Source organism: Gymnoscopelus braueri, assembly GCF_963280865.1.
Source record: "Gymnoscopelus braueri genome assembly, chromosome: 1".
Classification (NCBI taxonomy): domain Eukaryota; kingdom Metazoa; phylum Chordata; class Actinopteri; order Myctophiformes; family Myctophidae; genus Gymnoscopelus; species Gymnoscopelus braueri.
This window is the reverse complement of record NC_137603.1, coordinates 15049495-15069435: the sequence shown is the minus strand read 5'-3', so window position 1 is coordinate 15069435 and position 19941 is coordinate 15049495. Positions and strand designations below refer to the sequence as shown.

Sequence of the window (19941 nt, the reverse complement as noted above, 5' to 3'; positions counted from 1 at the left end):
CACACACACACACACACACACACACACACACACACACACACACACACACACACACACACACACACACACACACACACACACACACACACACACACACACACACACACACACACACACACACACACACGTTCAGTCACCAGGGAAAGATTCAGAATAGAGCCACTCTTCCTTCACATGGAAAAGAGCCAGTTATAGTGGTTCGGGCATCTAGTATGGATGCTCCCTGGGCATCTTTCTAGGGAGGTCCTCTGGGGATCCCACTGGGAGGGGACCATGGGCAGTCAAATGACCAGATGGGTGGATTTGATCTCCTCGCTGGCCTTGGAATGCCTCAGGATTCCCCAGGATGAAGTGGCTAATGTGGCCCAGGAAAGGGAAGCAGGGAAGTCTGGAACTCTCTGCTGGAAGAACTGTTGCCCCTGCGACCCGACTCCAGATAAACGGTTGAAGATGGATGGATGGATGGATGGATGGATGGATTTTGAGATATCTTGTGTTCAAGATATTTTGTGGCTAAAAGACATGGTGTCACCAAAACAAATAGGGTTCATTGAATCATGAAGGTGCAAAGGAAAACCCATGCATGGAACTCCAGACAGTAGTTTTCAAGATAGCTGGTTTGGGTTTGGGACCCAAAGTGTTGGACGGATGGACGAACTGACCGAATGACTGCCCAACATTGTCATCCTTAAAAAAAAATATTTCTATGATTGTGAAATAATGAAAGACAACCAAATATAGTATATTCTGGATAGCTGCAGAGGATCTCTGTGTTTGTTATCACATGCCCCCCCACATCATTCCTGTATCCAATAGACACTTAAAAACAAACACACTGTGGGTGGGGATGTTTATGTGTATCCTAGGGGATTATTTGCTCTTGACTCCTTCCTGTAGATGAGAAACATACAATATGTTCTCATTATATAACAGGAATGAAGAAGACCAACAGCAAGGAGATTACAAATCACAAGAACGAGCTGGCTCTTTAACCACTTAAACCGCATTGTGATGGAGAACAGAAAATATGTGATGTGATGGAAAACAGAAAAGACACAGAAAAGACACTAGTACAGAAAAGACACTAGTATAGAGTCCTGGGGGTCAACCATATGGGGTTTAAGTGACTAACCAGTTACTAGGGATGGGGAAGGACAGAAGGTTTCAACCCTGGTACTTGATTGAAATCCTTCTGGATTTATGTCTCGTACATCAGTGGTTCTCAAAGTGGGGTCTGGGGACCACCAGGGGTCCTTGCCGGGGTTCCAAAGGGTCCCCAGCCAAATGAGTTCATATTTTTCATCAGTTTTAACCACTTAATTAACCATATTTTATACCATGGCTATTCAAAAATAGCCAATCTACAAGCTGTTCGTTCTGTAGATCAGATATCTTTGTAAAAGTTTTAAATATTTTTTTAAAGATTTATCTTGAATAATTTAGAAATTTAGATTCAGATTTGCAACACAAACTCGTTTCAGATGGGGGTCCACAGCCAAATATATATCAATTTGGTGGTCCTTGGAAATGTTTGAGAAGTACTGTCGACAGGGTCATACAGGAGCGTTACCGATATTGACGGCTGCAAAGACAATGAACAAAAATCTGCCTTTGACCTCTCTCGCTGCCTTACATTGCTTTGTTTGACAAAAAAAAGTCTCTGTCCTTTATTTTTCTCAGCTATCAGCAGTTTAATAGTGACATAGACCAGACCGCAAGGCTATAGCCTTCCCCTTTTACAGAACTACCTCAAACTACCATCAGCAGAACATGCGTGCACATGTACACACACACACACACACGTGCGTGCGTGCGTGTGCGTGCGTGTGCGTGCTTGCCTTTGTGTGTTCTGTGACTGACAAATGGCCCTCATCAGGAGGTGAGAGGCAGTGCCAAGAGTCTAGGGTTAACAGACTACACCTATGACTCACAGTGCTGATGGATAGAGGTCAGAACAGGTCACGCTCTGATTTATAAGAACATGCTCAGGGAGGCTTTAACAGCCTAATTCATCTTAGTCACGCAATTGTTTCACTTGCTGAAAATAACGGATTTCAACAACAAAAAGTGCTCTTTCAGTGGAAGCAAAAACATTTATTTTTGATGGGTCGTACGACTAGGTGGGATAACTTAGGCTGGCCCAGCTGACAACAGAAAGGCCTGCAGATGTAAATTGTCGGGGGAGAGAGAGAGAGAGAGACAGAGAGAGAGAGAGAGAGAGAGAGAGAGAGAGAGAGAGAGAGAGAGAGAGAGAGAGAGAGAGAGACAGAGAGAGAGAGAGAGAGAGAGAGAGAGAGAGAGAGAGAGAGAATTAAGGCATCCATGGTGAATGAAAAGGAAGTGTACCAGACATAGACATTACAAATCTTTTTTATGTTATCTCTGGAACATTGTTCCATGTTTTTATAGTAGCTCTTTTACTGTAAAACTAGTTACAGGAAGAAAGAAAGAAACAATATGTTTTGTTCACCACATGCCCCCCACACCAAATATTTCCTTTTAGTAGTAGTTTCTTAAAGACGGGGTGCCGTGATTTTCAGTGATCCCCCCCCCCCTAAAACATAATCATTTTTTATTATATTTTATATTATATTTTTTTCCTAAAGTGTACAGAAATTGTTAAAATTATGTTTTTATGTGGACACGCCTCCAGTTCATAGTATACCTGGTTCTCACCTTAGCACCTCCTCCACCACCTTAGCACCACCCACCTGTCCTAGTCCCTCCTCCTCCTCATGCCCACACCTGTTGTGTTATGATAATGAGGGGGAGGGTATATTCTTACTATGTCACTAAAGGGCTGTTTTTCTATTGGCACGTTTGACCCTCAAGGTTTCAGCCTCCAGGTAGAAACTCAAAATAGTCAGAGAAGACATAAAACACCATAAAAACACCACCAGGGGGCTTAATGAAGTTCTATCAACCTCATAGACACATGAAAAACAGAAAAAGTGCAAAACCATGGCACCACCTCTTTAATATTGACCTTGTTGGATATATTGCACCTAGTCGATTTGCCATATAAGGAACACAGCCATAGCACAGTCAGTATGAGTGAATTTTTGCGAGGTGAATTGTGGTCATAAGTATGTGTGCTAAGCCCACGGAATCGCATGGCTATGCCTTACCATCACTGCAACCAGATAGTCACCGTGTTCTTTTTATGGAGCATCAAATGCGGTCGGCTGGACCTGCAAGATGCTTGTTGATACTTCTAACCAGGATGTTAGACCACTGTCTGGCTCACTGTTGGATTCAGAGCTCAAAGCAAACACATATCTTTGAATCACACATGCGTTGCCTCCTCTTGGATGTACACCAGCAGCTTGTAGATCTGCTATTTTTGGTGTGGGACACGGACGGTGCACAACCAAATATAAATCAGCCATTACAGTAGTGGAGGCCATTTTCCCACTTCTTGTATACATTACTGTTCAATCCAAGAAATGCTGCAGTTACCACACCTTCTGCCCTGCTCTGGCTGAGAACATGACTTGAGAAGTGTTTATCACTTGGCCGAATGAATGTGTTGAGAAAGTGAGGATTTGACCTCTCTGTAATACTCTCACTGCCTTACGCTGGTTTGTCTGACCAAAAAGTCTCTGAGTGTCCTTTATTTTTCTCCATCTATCAGCACTTTAATAGTGACATAGACCTCCATACTGGCAAGGCTATGTCACTATTAATCTGTGTGTGTGTGTGTGTGTGTGTGTGTGTGTGTGTGTGTGTGTGTGTGTGTGTGTGTGTGTGTGCTGCGTGCGTGCGTGCGTGCGTGCGTGCGTGCGTGCGTGCGTGCGTGCGTGCGTGCGTGCGTGCGTGCGTGCGTGCGTGCGTGCGTGCGTGCGTGCGTGTGTGTGTGTGTGTGTGTGTGTTAGTCTGTCAGAGGAGCGGACAAAGGCACACAGAGGGAGGCTCAGCCTGATACAAGGCAGCTGTCTGGAAGATTGCATTACACATAAAATCCCTAAGAGGTCCATGTTAACCTAGCATGGATCTATTTAATGGCCAGTGAGGAGAGAGGTGTAACAAACTGTGTAACTGGAGTGCACAGTAAAATACAGAATGTTAATTGAACTCTGGAAGTCTTTTTTTTTTACGGTAAGCACGGTTAGCATTTCTGTATTAAATGGGCGGTAATGTTGATTTAAATGTTAAATGTTGATTTAATTCTGAAACTGTCAAAGTTTGAAAACTGCAAAATTACAACTCCATTCACTTCAGAAGTGGACCTATACGGGTAATTCTTTTGTACACTTTCATAGTTACATCAACAGATTTTACTGTCTGTGTGAGGGTGTACTGCCTGGAACACTGTGCACAAGGGAGACTCTGTGAAAGCAGATCTGGGTCTGTGGGTGAGTAGGTTATATACCCCCAAAGAGATCCTCCTCCAGATGTGTAAAACACACCATGACCACCACACACACATGCACACACACACGCACGCACGCACACACGCACGCACGCACGCACGCACGCACGCACGCACGCACGCACGCACGCACGCACGCACGCACGCACGCACGCACGCACGCACGCACGCACGCACGCACGCACGCACGCACGCACACACACACACACACACACACACACACACACACACACACACACACACACACACACACACACACACACACACACACACACTTGACTGGTGAAAGAGCTGAGAAAGCAGCTGTGCCCATGATGTGACATCACTGTGAGACACATCTATGGGGTCATCAATTGTGCACCATCAGCAAAAGAACATTGTGTCCCAATACCTTATTTCATAACACCTACCACTGCAAGTACTCAACTCTCTGAATACTGACCATGCATTATTTGACGAAGCCATATGATTTCTTCCCCATCCTCTCACTCTTGTGGAGATACATACACTGATGCACTCTTGGACACATCATCATCAGTGATTTAACAGGGCGTCATTGGCCCTTTTGCATCAGACTAACTCAACAAAATGAACTAACTTTGCAGAAATTGTCTCACTTTAGACATTCCTGGAATGAAAGGATAGAAATACAGCCAAACCCCAACTGCCCAGACACCGAAAGCAAAAAGTATGTTAATGTTTAACACAACCAGTGCACGTGCATGGATCATTAGCAATAATTCCTTGTGATTGTTTCAGCTTCAAGGCAGGGCAGACGGCCGCCCACCCACCCAGAACCAGGTTCTGTTTGAGGTTTCTTCCCGTTAAAGGGGAGGAAACCTCAAACCTCTCATGGGGGAATTATTGGGTCTCTGTAAATTAAAGAGTTTGGTCATGACCTGATCTACATGTAAAGTGTCATCATGAGATAACTTTTGTTTTGATTTGGTGCAATATCATTTAAATTGAGTTAATTTCATAATTAACACAACGCAAAACAACACTGCATCACATGGTATGAAAGATAATGGCTGCTTGTCCTTCTAAGTGAATGTACCGTTTCTTACTGTGTGGCGTAGTAGGCCTATTCTTAATGTCATCTGTCATGGGCTGCAAATTGAACTATATATTGAAAATTAAGCAGAGATTGTGTGTATGTGTGTGTGTGCGCGCGCGCGGCTGTGGTTGTGCACTTAGCTGCGGTTCTAGGGAGTGATCGGTCCTCTTTCACCACACCAAAGAGCACCAGCATTTACTAAAGACCTCATTTTGAACACTCCCCCCTTGACTCATCTTTTTGGAAATGGTCTGCCACATGAGGAAGCCAGGAAAAAAACACTCCTTTGAATATCAAGCAAATGGCACAGGGTATACAGTATGATGGTCGTTGCTGGGGACCCCATCAGAAGAACACATACTTTTATTATTTATGAATAATTAGATTGTTCAAGCACTAATACTGTAATCATGCATTTAAAGATGTCAGATGTGTCTTTCTCTAAAACTTTGTGCACAGTATCTGCATGTTCTTGAGAGGTACCAGCAGATGAACAAAGGACCCGGTACACCATCTGGAGTCTAGGCAGGAAGAGAGACTACAATGAGAGGAAATTATACCACAATGAGATAATGCAATAACTCTCACAAAACCCAACCAAAACTACAGTGTATTATTAATGGACATTCATCCAAGATGATTGAACAAGCACAGTCAAGCATCTATCCCCATCTTCAAAGAGAGAGACATAGAGACAGAGACTAAACATATGACAGTAGGAGACAACAGGTTCTAACTCGCTTGGTGCGTTGAAATGTTTTGAGGGAAAGTTTCTTATCCCAGAGGTGATAACATTGTTTCGTTCTCCATAGCAATAGCATACCCCTACTGTGCTGGATATGCACACTCACTCATGTGCATACACTCACGCACAGAACTTTCAAGTCTGTAATCTCCATGAGACATCGCCTGACATTTCCACCAGGACAGGCCAGGTCTGCAAAGGTCGCAACTGTACTGTATAAAAATGTCTGGCACTTCAGTAGATTACCCACAAATGTACTGCACAGGACAATGTGCGTGCACACATGCACACACATAGACTCACGCGTGTGTAAATGTAAAGTCGTGAAAGTTATAACAGATACCTCAATGACCTCGACTTGAAAGACTTTCATCTTGACCACAAGTTTGTTCACTACACAAAACTGAAAACAGATTTGTATGTTTTTTAAAACATAATGAAATTGTTTCAAAGCATTCAGAAATTGTTCAGTATTACGTGCAAACAATGTTGTTTTTAAAAAAGAAACTCGGAGTTCATTACATTAAATATCAGATTCATACTACTAGCCATATATTTTGTCTTTGCATTTTTTTACTAAATGATTTCCAGAAGGACTGTATTTCTCAGAAATTTGTATTATGGATTTACCGAAAGGAGGGGTCACACCTCCTTTCGGTAAATCCATAACACAAATTCATTTCCCAGTCGGCCTAAAGGAATGGGGTTCATTTTACAGCCCTAAGCTTTCTCAATCATTATAATATGCTTAAAGGAGAGGGGGGAGGGGGGGGGAGAAAAGAAAAGAAAAAAAATTAAATGTCCTCTGTTGTGTGAGCTGCAAAGATTCTGGTCCAGAATAAAACTTATGTAACAACCTTAGAGACCCTTACGAGCCATTTTCTGGAAGATTGCCAAGTCTGTCATAACAGTCTGTCTACTTAGTATATATTGCACAGGGTGGATACAGACCATATGGTGCATGTGTTATTTTGTCATATGAGTTATTGCAGCTAGCAGCATCTCTGGCTGAAATCCTGTAAAGCCATTATGGAGACCTTTTCTCACCACGTTGTAACAGACTAGAGAAGAACGGTCTGTTAGGCCCAGGTTCAGCTATGAGAACACAACTCCCCTAATGAGAACAGAACATTGCAGTTGGATTAGATCATTCAACTGATGCAGCACAAATGTTGACTTGACTGCTGCTCTGGGATGAGTGTGACCTCTTCTATCCATATATTGTCCAAATTAAATGTCAAGTCTGTAGATTATTAAGGTGTGCTCTCTCTCTTCAACCCATAGCAGATGTGAATTGTGAACAGATTGAGATACTTTTAGAAATTGTACGGAAATGCAATTCCAGAGAGCATGACTGTCAACTTACATTATTCAATATGAGACATGTAATTATTGCTGTTGAAGGTTCCCAAGAAAATATACTTTTCAGAATTCTTAACAGTTTACATTTTTTGTTCCCTTCTGCATTGGCAGTTTGGCGGGCCCTATTCTGGGCGCCGCCTTACCCATTATTCCTAAACTTCTTTGCCATTTTTTACTATTTTGAAAAAAACAAAAAAATCAAATAGTTCAACTAGCAGATCTACATCGACACGTTGTGAGCTTGTAGATTGGCTTTTTGAACTATTTGAAAATGTTTTTCAAAATAGTAAAAAAATGGCAAAGAAGTTTAGGGATAATGGGTAAGGTGGCGCCCAGAATAGGGCCCATGTCAGCAATGATGGTGTGTATATATATTCTATATACTTACACACACACACCACAAAAAGTTCTGACATTTCTTGGTAGATTATTTCTGTTGCACAATGCAGGGAAATATACGGTTATTGCCATGAAGTATTGTTACAACAGAAATAATCTTGCAAACACAGATTTCCGAACAATTTCAGCCCTAGCCTCTTTCACTTCCTCATTTGAAATGAGTTCATATCAATGTGACATGAACTCGGCACTGACAGCTACATCTCTTATTCAGAGGACAGGCCAGATTCTATTTGATTATCATGTTCGGTTTTAGAGAGACCGTATGAATTAGACAGACTGCAGATAACTATATGGGGAGAACAGAAGCTGTGTCGCCTTGGTAATATGCAAACAAATAAATTCCCTCTTATTGGCAAACAATTGTACACATTGTCCACATCATTTTAAGACTTTTATGGACATTGAGAACACTGAATTATCATGCAATTATCTAAGAACCAACTATGAACAAACCTATTCTACTCTTCACTGGCTGCATATAAGCTCATACTAATGAATTCTACTTTATCCCGGCCCATCTGTGGCTCCACCTAGAGGTCATAAATGGTAGTTTGCATGGGATAATGGGTTTGTAATCGCATGATTAATGAGGCTAAAAACTATCTGACAACAAAAGTACATACAGCAGCATGTGGGAAATGTGTACATTTATGAAAAACACAAGCTGAGTCATAACGTCATACACATATTTATTTTATATAAAAGAAAACAATTGCAATATTAACAGTTATACATAGAAGGCTTTACTGAAAGACTACTGTATCCAACATGGCAGCTAGGCACTGAACAATGTTGGAGGTCATCAGAACATCAACGTGCTCTTCCAAGTGCCTCTTAGGATCCTGTAAAAATGACAATCACATGATAAGGTATTTCATTATTTCTTGGTTATCAACATCATTGGTTGTAAACAACCATGGACAACATTTTTGGGATTTGAAAGTTGAAATTTCACATCCATTACCTGTTTTCCAACATTTTTGATGGCCAACTGCTCTGGGGTCATCTTGTCCTCTTCCTCAACAGCCTGGGTTGGAAAAAAATAATCATTAATACCAGTGGTGTCGTGGAGGCCAGTGTGGCCAGTAATTTTTTTCATGCGCAAGGTAAGGCACGGCACGCTAGAACATGCCCCCCCTCGCCCGTAGATTCACGAGCCAAGTACCCAAATGGCTACTTTGCATAACAGGTTTACAAGTGAGTGTGAAAATGTATCCTCAGATTCCTCACACCTCGCATCTATAGGCAAAAAGCAGAACCAGTATACAGCATGTTGGCTTCAGTAGGGCTGCTGCCAGTATCCTATCTGTACGCAGAAATGCCTCAGCCACCGTCGAAGAAGAGAAAGATAACTCGTTCAAAGCAAACTTTTAGTTTCAGCTCTATAATTAATGGCATTCCTTGACTTTGTATTAGTTTAAAAAGACTAAAACTAAGCTAAAAAACATTTCCTATACAAACATGTTTCCTAATTTAAGGTAAAATAAAATGTGTGTGCCGTGCGCGTGTGACGTCATTAAAATACCGTTGATTAATACCTTCCTTTGGAGACACCATCATAACAGGTAGTTTTCTACAAGAGCATGCGATGCACAACATGAAAGCCCTCCACATCTCCTTGCAGCTGTACCATACCCAATTAAGACCCGAGGCTGATTCTACAAATGCCTTCTTAAATCAGTGGTTCTCACAATTTCTTTGCAAAAATAGCAGATGCACAAGCTCGCAGCGTGGCACAACGTGCCAATGCTAAGATCTAAAATGACACGGATGCTTTTCCCGGTTTTACATGGGTTTTTGTAGGGCCGGGCAATTAAACGAACATATATGGAAACCTACATATAGAACCTCTGGCATGCTTAATCTTGCTCATGTAGGTTAATTGAATAATTGAGACGCAGGTTTTTTTTAAATAACTTTTTTGAATGGCTTATCAACAAATCGACACGAAAAATGTTAGATTTATTTTAATAATCGACAAAATCGATCAGTCTGGTTAACCACTTATGCCCTGGCCTGTATTATACTTATTGTACAATGGTGGCCTGTGAAAATAGCCAATGTACAAGCTCACATCTGCCATTTTCTTTTTTTTATATAATCGTTCATTAATCGTAATCGAGGCAAAGGTTTGACATAAGATATTGATTTGAAGTCATATCGTCCAGCCCTACCTTATTGTAGTTCTTTGCCAGCTCCAGCATCTCCTTGACAATGGTCTCATTGAGCTTGCAGTGATCAGTGTAGTCAGTGAGGGTCAGGCCTTCCATCCAGCTCTTCTTATGCAAGTTCAACAGCATCTAAAACAACAGGGGATACACTTAAGTTTCACTAAATCAAAACCATGGGTGAAAGGGCTGGCAAAGAGATGTGTGCCATTCAAACCTTTTGCTCCAGCTCATTTTTCCTATAATTGATAGTGATGGAGTAGTAGTGTCTGTTCAGTCCATGGATCAGAGCCTGAAAAAACAAGAGAACTAAATGTAAGAAAGCTAAACATATTAGGCACCACAAATGTGGCCTATGCATTCTGCACAGGTTCAAAAAGCACATCCAAAATCCTGTTTAAACATTTTATGATTGAACATGGAAGTACCAAAAAACCCTAGACGTAAACACGTAGATGGCTCATTTGCCATTTACGTCAACATCGTCACATACTGTATCAGTGAGAGCAAGCCGTGCTTCCTAATGCATGTATGAGGATCAGCTTGCCATAATTCCACTACATGAAATATGCCCGAGTCGTATATACCATAAGTACCCGAGACCTTTTCAGAATCATTACGGTTACTAGTATCGATCGATAAACCCAAATGTTTTATTTAACCAAGTATCCTATATCATAACATAACTACATAACATCTGTAACAAGCCAAACTGCTTGAAAATCGGTTGAGAATTCAGCGAGTTATGATGGTTTTAATTGTGGAGAAACCTCCTGCTTAGACATACATAAATGGAGCATAAATGTATTAGGAGGCACGGCTTGCGCTCACCAATATGGCGGCCCCATTGACAGCAATGAACGATGCAGTATCTGTATGTATATAACTATGCACAAAAACTCCCACCAGTGGATTTGTCTTAAGTCAAACACTCCCTTTTGCCAGCTGATGCTGCCATCTACTGTCCATTACCTGGATAGAGGGCTTGTTCAGATGACCCAGGTTTGATGTGGTTTGTCTTGGTTCATGGCCCAACACCATCATATTGGCATTGATCAGTCGGAAGGCATCAATTACAACCTGAGGAAGAGTGCAGAGTGAGATGTAATGTGTATACAATATAACGTGGCATACAGATGACAACTGACGTCATACATTTTCTAGGGGGGGGGAGGGGCACATGTCAGTTCTCACAAGCTCAAGTTGAAAATGTTTTGGCACATGCCATCCTTTTGGATTGACATACCATTTGAAAAAACTTTTTTTTTTATAAATAACATTTTTTGTTGATGTTTCCCCTCCTGAAATCTGTCCAACATAAACTCTGGGTGCCTGTCATTTATCCTGCACCATCATCATCCAATGGTTAGTGAAGCTGAGTGAGGTTCATTGCTCTCCTGCATTGGAGGTGGAGGCTGAGGTGGTCTAAATTGTTTAAAGATTTTTATTGAACCTGGCAAGCCAACAGTCTCACTGAACTTCCCCCAAACGGCATTTTACTATTTATGTCCCTGCAGCCTTCCAGGGCAACATTCTAGTAGTCTTTCCCATTCTGAGCCAAGTACAACAGAATGACTGACAGTGCTCTGCCTGTTCAGTGAGGAAAGACAGACCAGGCATGAACTCTGGTTGGGTGGAAAAAGACAAGACAGACCCACTTGAGGGGTCATGGGGTATGGCCTGTCTGGGTTATGACTGAAATCAACAATTTTTGCAGTTTTCTGATCCGGTCTAGACCGGAAATAACTTGGCGTCCTCCAAAATTATTTCCCTCAGCCAGAGGTATAATCTGTTTTTTTTTGGTATAATAATCGTTTGATATATACATGTTTTATTCAAACGACTGCCGAGACTAGATTAGTTGATTCGGCATTTATGTGGGGGAACAACAACAAAGTGGTTCCAACCGGATACATAACCAGAAACCATTTGGGGAATTCTAGAGTATGCATGGCCAGATCACGTTAGGTAGTTTGGAATGAAAACCGCTGTGTGGAAAAGCCTGGTTGACGTGAGGTTATGTCTGGGTAGTGGGTAGAAGTCTGCCGGCTACACTGTCATCATGACATCATAGATTTCCTTCCTTTGCAATGGCAGCACAGCATGGATGCCCTTGTTGTGTGCATAGTTTATTTCTTTGTGGCAGAGTAAGCAACTTGTATGTCCTTTGAAAACATCTGATAGATCTGGACATAATTATGCTTGTCTCCTTTAAACTCAATTTCAACCGCAAATTATAATCATGACCAACTCCAGCTGCACTTAATCCCTGCATCCACTTGGTTCACTACCAATGCATTATTTTCTCATAAATGACTCATTCTGAAATCATAATCCATGATTTCAGAAATTTACTTTTTTAGGTTATTGCCAACATTATAGTTGGTTCACACAGATGGACACGGCATGTAGCGATCTTGTAACATTAGCCAACATTACTGTAGTTTTGTTACTCTTGAGTGAGTGACACTGTGCCACATGTGTACAGTATACCAGTGGTTTCATAAGAGAAGATTGTTACGGCCTAGCAGTGATTCTCAACCATTTTCATTTCAAGGACCCCCAGTTTGACATGCATTAGGCTACGGACCCCTATTTAATGGCTTTTCCATCTCTGGGACCCGGATGTTTTATATTGTAAAATCAATGTTAATGTAACTCTGAGAGTGTACAAATGGAACCAAATGGAACCCAACGGAGTTACAGAGTTACAGACCCATAAGAGTCCATTTGGTTCCTATCCATCATTTTGCTGGGGACCCCCTGGAACTCCCTCAAGGACCCCTGGGGGTCCCCGGACCCCCCTTTGAGAACCAATGCAGTATACAATGTCCAGCTGAGTGGAAATAGAAGCCAGCCGGGGACTGCAAGGCGCCTCGCTTTGAGCAGGCACGCATCACCCTCTCTTTGAGAAGGCACACTGTATCCAACCCCAGTCGAATGTTTCCGATCTACAAGTTCTAAACCTTGTGTCCCCTTTACATGAATCAACCTCGCATTCTCCCTTCACCAAAACGTTGCTCCGTGCTCCATAGAGTAGTAACGTTATATGCTTTCGATTGTGATAAATAGAGATAAGATCATGTTAAACCTACTCCCGCCGCCCACTGGCAATCACATTTTTAGTAGACACAAATCACAATATAAAAATAGAAAGGATTGGATTCTAAAAAAACGTTCTAAATCCTGACCTATGTTTTCTGAAAAACATATTCAAAAATTACAACAAATGTATGTTGCTATATACTGTACACGGCTTCTTCACCGTATGTGCATACATCCATACCTTTCCTTTGACACTCTGAATGGGATCAACCACCACAGCCACAGCTCGTTCTGACAACGCCTCAAAGCTCTGCTGTGTGTTGATGTCCACCCCAGACAGCCAACAGCCGAAGCCAGGGTGACTGTGGTACCAACCCACCACCATCTCTGGCCTGGTGAGAGACATGAGAGATGACCGTCAAGACATGTTTACAGGACAGTTTAATTTGTCATTACTATATTTCAGGCACAAACACCTATGTGTTCAGACATTCTAGTGTGAGCAAGTTTATTCATGTCATTATTACCAAATAATTGAAGTATCTAAAGCCAGTCTATCTCTTCCACAATCTTTGAATGCTCCAGGGACAGTATATAACTCAGCCCATTAAAATGTGAGGAAACTACACACTTTTTTTTGTCAAAAATCATATAAAATAAGTCTGTACTGTTGCTTTGGTCGGCGCAGCGCAATTCCTAATTGCGTTGAATGCGGGCATCGTAATCTTCCTGGAACATTTTTTAGAAGTGATGGCTTTTTTCATTATGTAAATAAGGCAACGTGCTTAGTTGCGTGGTTGAAAAGGCATTCTCCATCACCTCATAAAGTTGTTCCAGGAAAAATGCCCAAAGTGACAGTACAGCTCTGGGACTTGTTTTAACAGGTTTTTGGTATGTATTGGCTTTGGCAGATGGACCATACTTGTAACTAAGTGAAATTCTTGGGTCTTGGAATTTTTGAAAGCCATGTTGACAATAAAAAGAAAATCAAACAAGGCCAGTCTAATACTGGCCTGGTTACAACTCAATGAACAGTGCTTTATATGTCAACATGGTCAATTTCAGTTTAAGAAATTCTCCAAAATGTGCATCATTTTCACCTGCCAGTCTGCTTCAGCATATCCAACATCTTGGCCTGGAACACAGGGTCCACAGCCTCAACACTGACGCCCTATAGGGTAGAGAACCACAATTATTTGAATAGTCCAAGTTATTTTGCATAAATAATTTCCACGTTGAAAATGTTCATACATTTTCAATAAATTGTGGAAATAGCAGATCTACAAGCTCAACGCGTCACATGGTGACGCATTGTGAGCTTGTAGATCGACTATTTCCACTATCTATCTAGCTATGTTTTTTTTTTAAATTATATATCAGTTCTTTCTTTCAATTATTTGTCGTATCAGCCCTGTGAAAAAAAAAATTATGAAGCCTAAAAGCCAAACAAAATGTATTTTGTATTTATACGTTCCAAAGTTCAATGCGAAAAACACAATTAAATTGTTAATCATCAAATACAATTTCATGATCGTGTACAGACAGTCATGACCAAGTACTAAATGAATAATTCTGTGTGAATATGAACATCAGGATATTTTCACAGCAAACAAAATAAACAGAGTTAAATCTTAATATTATAAAGATTCATACAGTTCCTGACTGGGGCATGGCAAACACGTCAATCACTCGCACGGTGTAGTCATCAACGAATTCTCCCAGCATTAACCCCATGACCTCCATTGGCACTCCAGCACGGCCGTGCTTCAGCATCTAGCAGAGAGCAAAAACATACAGAGATATGTCACAGATTTCATATTACTTAAACCCTATGTGCTTGGTTGAACGGGGTCCCATAGGGGTCTATAGGTCCACTAGTATCTCCCAAGTTAACACCTCACCGAAAAGAACCCATCTTCATGGTCACAATGTGTCGCATTGCGATGCGTTTTTGTGCGCTTGCAGATGTACCATTTTCGCAAAAAGGTTCACCCCCAGAATAAGGATGCTAGGGTTCATGTGGTTAATATAACTTCAACAAGTGTGATAATTTTAAACTTTTGTTGAGGTGCATCCTTACCTTGAGCAGTGCCAACGATGAGATGTACACCTGTTCTGCTGTGTCCACAGCAGGGGCGTCTGTGGGAGGGCCCTTGAAAACAAACGCAGCACAATTAAATGGCCGTTCATTCACATGCCAGGCAATTTGCTAATTAAAACCTAACAATGTTTCTTAACCACAGCCCTATTTCATACTATGGGCTGGCTATACAAAATAGCAATCTACAAGCTCACATTGTGACTGTAGTGAGCTTGTAAACTGTTATTGTAAACTAACCCATTAACAGAGCTGTTGGTTTAAGTTCAAACTTACCTGACCAAGGCCTGGCATCCCACCTCCGAGTCTCAGCAGCCGGTCCATGTTGAAATCTGATGATGAAAAAAGGTTTTAAACAATTCAGTTAGTTTAAAATACCTATCAACAAAGACCCTGCTATGCTGGATTAGCAAGGCCAATAACGCTGTCAGATTCAGTCAGATGCAGTGGTGTAAAGTGACTAAGTACATTTACTGAAGTACTGTGCTTTTTGTACAATTTTGAGGTACCTTTACTTTACTGGAGTATAACCAATTTTCAATACTTTTACTTCTGCTCCACAACATCTCAGAGGCAAATATTGTACTTTTACTCCAATACAATTATTTGAAACACATACATTAACCACTTCAGCCCACATTTCGGCCATTTGAAAATAGCCGAGCTTGTAGATCAGCTATTTTCAAAAGATTTGTATACATTTGAAAAGTTATTTTAAGTACATTTTGATGTCTATACTTTTGTACTTTTACTCAAGTAGATTTTGAATAGAGTGGCAGAGTATTTCTACATTGCGGTATTTCTACTTTTACTTAAGTAAAACATGAGAGTACATTTTCCACCACTGGTCAGATGCCGGGAATACAAAAACAACCTAATAACTTATTAGGTTCAGGTTGGTTGCTTATTCCCGGCATCTGACCAGTGGTGGAAAATAAATAACGGACATTGATTGAGCATAGTTATAATATAGATTTTATGACATCAACTTAGAAAATAAGCATGAAAACCGCTAGTCGTAGCTTACCAAGTTACAGTGACTTGTTAGCAGGCGTACGTAGCATAACAAAACAAAACAAGATCAACATTAACTAACAACAACAACAAAAACACGCTTTTCTACACCGTTTAACTTGTACATTACACATTTTGCTAGGTATTCATAGTTTTAATTCCAGTTACCTGTTCTCAAATGTGTCAATTTGTAAGAGTATAGTGTGTTCGTTGCGTGCAGTCCAACTACAGGCTACAATGAATCAGCCAGAATTCTCTCTCATTGTGGTGGAAGCCACTTCCGTCGCACTAAGCGTTGCCATATTTAGTGAGAGAAATAAGTAGCCAGGTCAAAACAAGCCCAAAAGAAACAACTAGGCCACATGAGCACTTTAAACCTTAGCCCCTACGGAACCTCTCCCTCCCTCTTTAATTCCTGCCCGGCTGCGGTAGACATTTTCGCACATTTTCCAGTTTTACATGTTTCTTACCCCTTTCTGCACATCGTATCCAAAAAGCAAAGCAATTGCGCCACTCTCTCAGATGTTTTAAGTTCTAGCGGAACATAACAGCTTCCAACGTGTTGAAGAAAGTATTTAATTTGCATCGGATTTCATCCGGTTCCATGTTTTTAAGACATTGCGCAAGAGTTGCGCCCGTAGAGATAACATTACTGATTACCCTACTGGTCAAATGTTGAATTGCATCTTCTAATGCAAAATATTATGGAACCAGATGAAATCCGATGCAAATTAAATACTTTCTTCAACACGTTGGAAGCTGTTATGTTCCGCTAGAACTTAAAACATCTGAGAGAGTGGCGCAATTGCTTTGCTTTTTGGATACGATGTGCAGAAAGGGGTAAGAAACATGTAAAACTGGAAAATGTGCGAAAATGTCTACCGCAGCCGGCAGGAATTAAAGAGGGACCTCATCTCGGAGCTACTTAGCGGAGGGAGAGGTTCCGTAGGGGCTATTTAAACCTATGCATCGGCTATTTGAAAATAGCCAATCTACAAGCTCACAACGCGTCGCTGAGCTTGTAGATCTGCTATTTTCAAAATTGGATAAAAAAAACAACAACATTTTAACACCACAAATAATCTTGCAATTGTATGGGGGTCCCTGGGTCAGGGGGCCTGACCTCCCTGCCTGGCATACATAATATTTTCAGATTGGGGGGTTGATTGATTGTCTGCAGAGTCAGACAAATGCATATTAATTTGGGGGTCCTTGACATGAAAATGTTTGAGAAAAACTGGTTTAAATAAGCCTTGCCAGTTGCGTTTTTTAGGCTGGAAGCAAATACACTTAAGAAACCAGCCCAAAAAAAAACTTTACAAAGAAAGAAGCCCAAAGTCGCTTATAATAAGCGGACATGGCAACACTGCCGTCGCACTGATGATGACGCTAGTCTTTTTGTGTTCAAAGGATATGGCGCCAGGGGGCGCTGCAGTCATTCAATTTAACTACTAAACACAGTACAAAATGGGGTTCATTGCAGCGTTGCCATGTCAGCTTATTATAAGCGACATTGGGCTTCTTTTTCTGTAAAGTTGCTTGTAAAAATTGGTAGTTGCGTTTTTTTTTGGGCTTGTTGCTTAAAGAAAAAATTTTTGATTTTAACCAGTGGTCCTCAAATAATTCATGAAAATGTTTCGTGCCCAGGGAGCATTTGTCTTGTTAGAATGTGTATGTGTCAGTAGTATGTCAGTGGAAGAGTGTGACAGTAGAGTGTATTGTCAGAGAGTTGGTCTGTGAGTAGGTGTGGTTACTTCCAGGTGCTGCCTATCTGCTGAGTGCTGGATGCCAATCATCAGCCCTTCCAGTGATTGGTTGGGGTTGGCTACTTATTAACACCAAACACCTGAGGATTTTGTAAGTACTTGCAGTAGTGCTGTCCCTTACGCACCTGCCATATTGTGTGTATATGTTTATATAATTTTCCAGTCCCTATGTGTACTCAGTAAAAACTTCATTAAGCTTGCTGGAGTGCAAGTCGTTCTGAAGTTATGTATTAGTTAGTGGTGGTTTGAGTCCACCTTGAGTTGTTTGAACCCACTAAATGTTAAGTCATCAGAGCAGCCTAACTTAACTGTTTGGGTTACTAATGTTAAAGCAGGTTAACACTGTTGTGGAGATGGTACTGTGGCGCCAGCTTTTTGTAATATGCCATCTTTTGATTCAGGTTAAACTAGAGTAGTTAGATTAGATTTCTCATGTAATTTTTATTTCATATTAGGACAGGTTTAAAAGCAATGGTAGGGTTAGTTGGTTTATTTGTTTATTGTTTTGTGCCAGGTACTATTTTCGACTTAATGTTTAAAATCATGTTTAACATCAAGTGTTGAAAATCATGTCCTAAAATAATTCAGTCTTTGTCAAATCATGCAATTCTAACAAGAAATGAGAAAAGAAATGGTCAATAAAAACCAGACTTCACTTTCCAACCCGTATGTGACAATCCTTCATTTCCCCTAGACCAAAGGATTTTAACAGAATGTTTCAAAACAATATTCCAAATATTTTATTTTACACATTTTATTGCAAGAATATTTGTAAATAGCAGATCTACAAGCACACAATTCGTCGCATATAGGTTTAAAAGTTACGTGACCTAAGTTGCTTCTTTTTGGCTTTTTTTCCTGGACCAGGGCAAATACTGTGGCATGATCATGTTGGACCTCCAAGGCTTTTGACACCATTAATCACTCTATTTTGATTGGTTAGCTAAAAGCAATTGGTTTTGATAGTACATCGGTGAGCTGGATGCAATCCTATCTGGAGGGGAGGGAACAGGTGGTGGAAGTGAACGGAACCCTATCCCCCCCTCCTAGTGAGCTGTGGCGTTCCGCAAGGAAGCATACTAGGACCTTTACTGTTCCTAATATATGTAAACAACATGTCATCAGCTTGTGACTACAACCTGTTCCTGTTCGCGGATGACTCGGCTCTGCTGGTCTCAGACAGGGACAGGCTGCATGGGTTGAAAAAGCTCTCAGCTCTGAACCCGATACGATCGGCATCTGGCTAACTGATAACAAACTATCATTACATCTGGCTGGGTTAAACTGAATCCATTCTCTTTGGGTCTAGTTTTAACCTTGGTAAGGCCGAAAGCTTCACAATCAAAGTGGGTGATGATGTTATCACAAGAAAAGGGGAAATTACCTACCTGGGTTCCATTATAGAGGCAAACCTTTCCGGTGATAACATGACAACAAGAGTCATCAAAAAGGTCAACCAAAGATCACGTTTTTTTGTATAGGATCTCCTCTCTAGTCAGTAAGAATACTTTGAGGATTCTTACAGGGGCCCTCATCCAAGGTCACTTTGACTATTCATGCACCTCATGGTACCACAACCCCCCAAGGCCTTAAAAACAAGGCTCCAGACATCCCAAAATAAACTGGTAAGGCTACTTCTTGGCCTTAAACCTACAACTCACCTACAGCTCAACCCCTGCTCATTTTGCTAGGGTCAGATGGCTCAGGGTTGAGGACAGAGTACAGCAACTCGCAATGGGCCTGGTCTACACGATACACCACAACATTAAGATACCCATGTACCTGTCGAAGTATTTTAAAGTCGTAAATGTGGTCCATAATCACAACACCAGAGTTAGCTCCACTGATCACGTCCAACCCTGCAACCCAGATTTGGCACAAACAAGGGGTTGAATTCGTTATCCAGCTATGC

At 41.2% G+C, this 19941-nt stretch overlaps 1 protein-coding gene across 1 annotated transcript; it reads right to left on the bottom strand.

Annotated features, from left to right (window-relative positions):
• Positions 1-8610: 8610 nt before the first annotated feature.
• On the bottom strand, positions 8611-16535 carry psmd14 (proteasome 26S subunit, non-ATPase 14). Its single transcript, XM_080425808.1, has 11 exons — positions 16432-16535; positions 15526-15581; positions 15232-15303; positions 14805-14924; positions 14252-14322; positions 13393-13543; positions 11079-11186; positions 10324-10398; positions 10113-10238; positions 8903-8965; positions 8611-8780 (listed from the first exon to the last, which is right to left on the bottom strand). The coding sequence occupies exons 2-11, from the start codon at positions 15571-15573 to the stop codon at positions 8682-8684; spliced, it is 933 nt and encodes a 310-aa protein (XP_080281934.1). The 5' UTR covers positions 15574-15581; positions 16432-16535; the 3' UTR covers positions 8611-8681.
• Positions 16536-19941: the final 3406 nt, after the last annotated feature.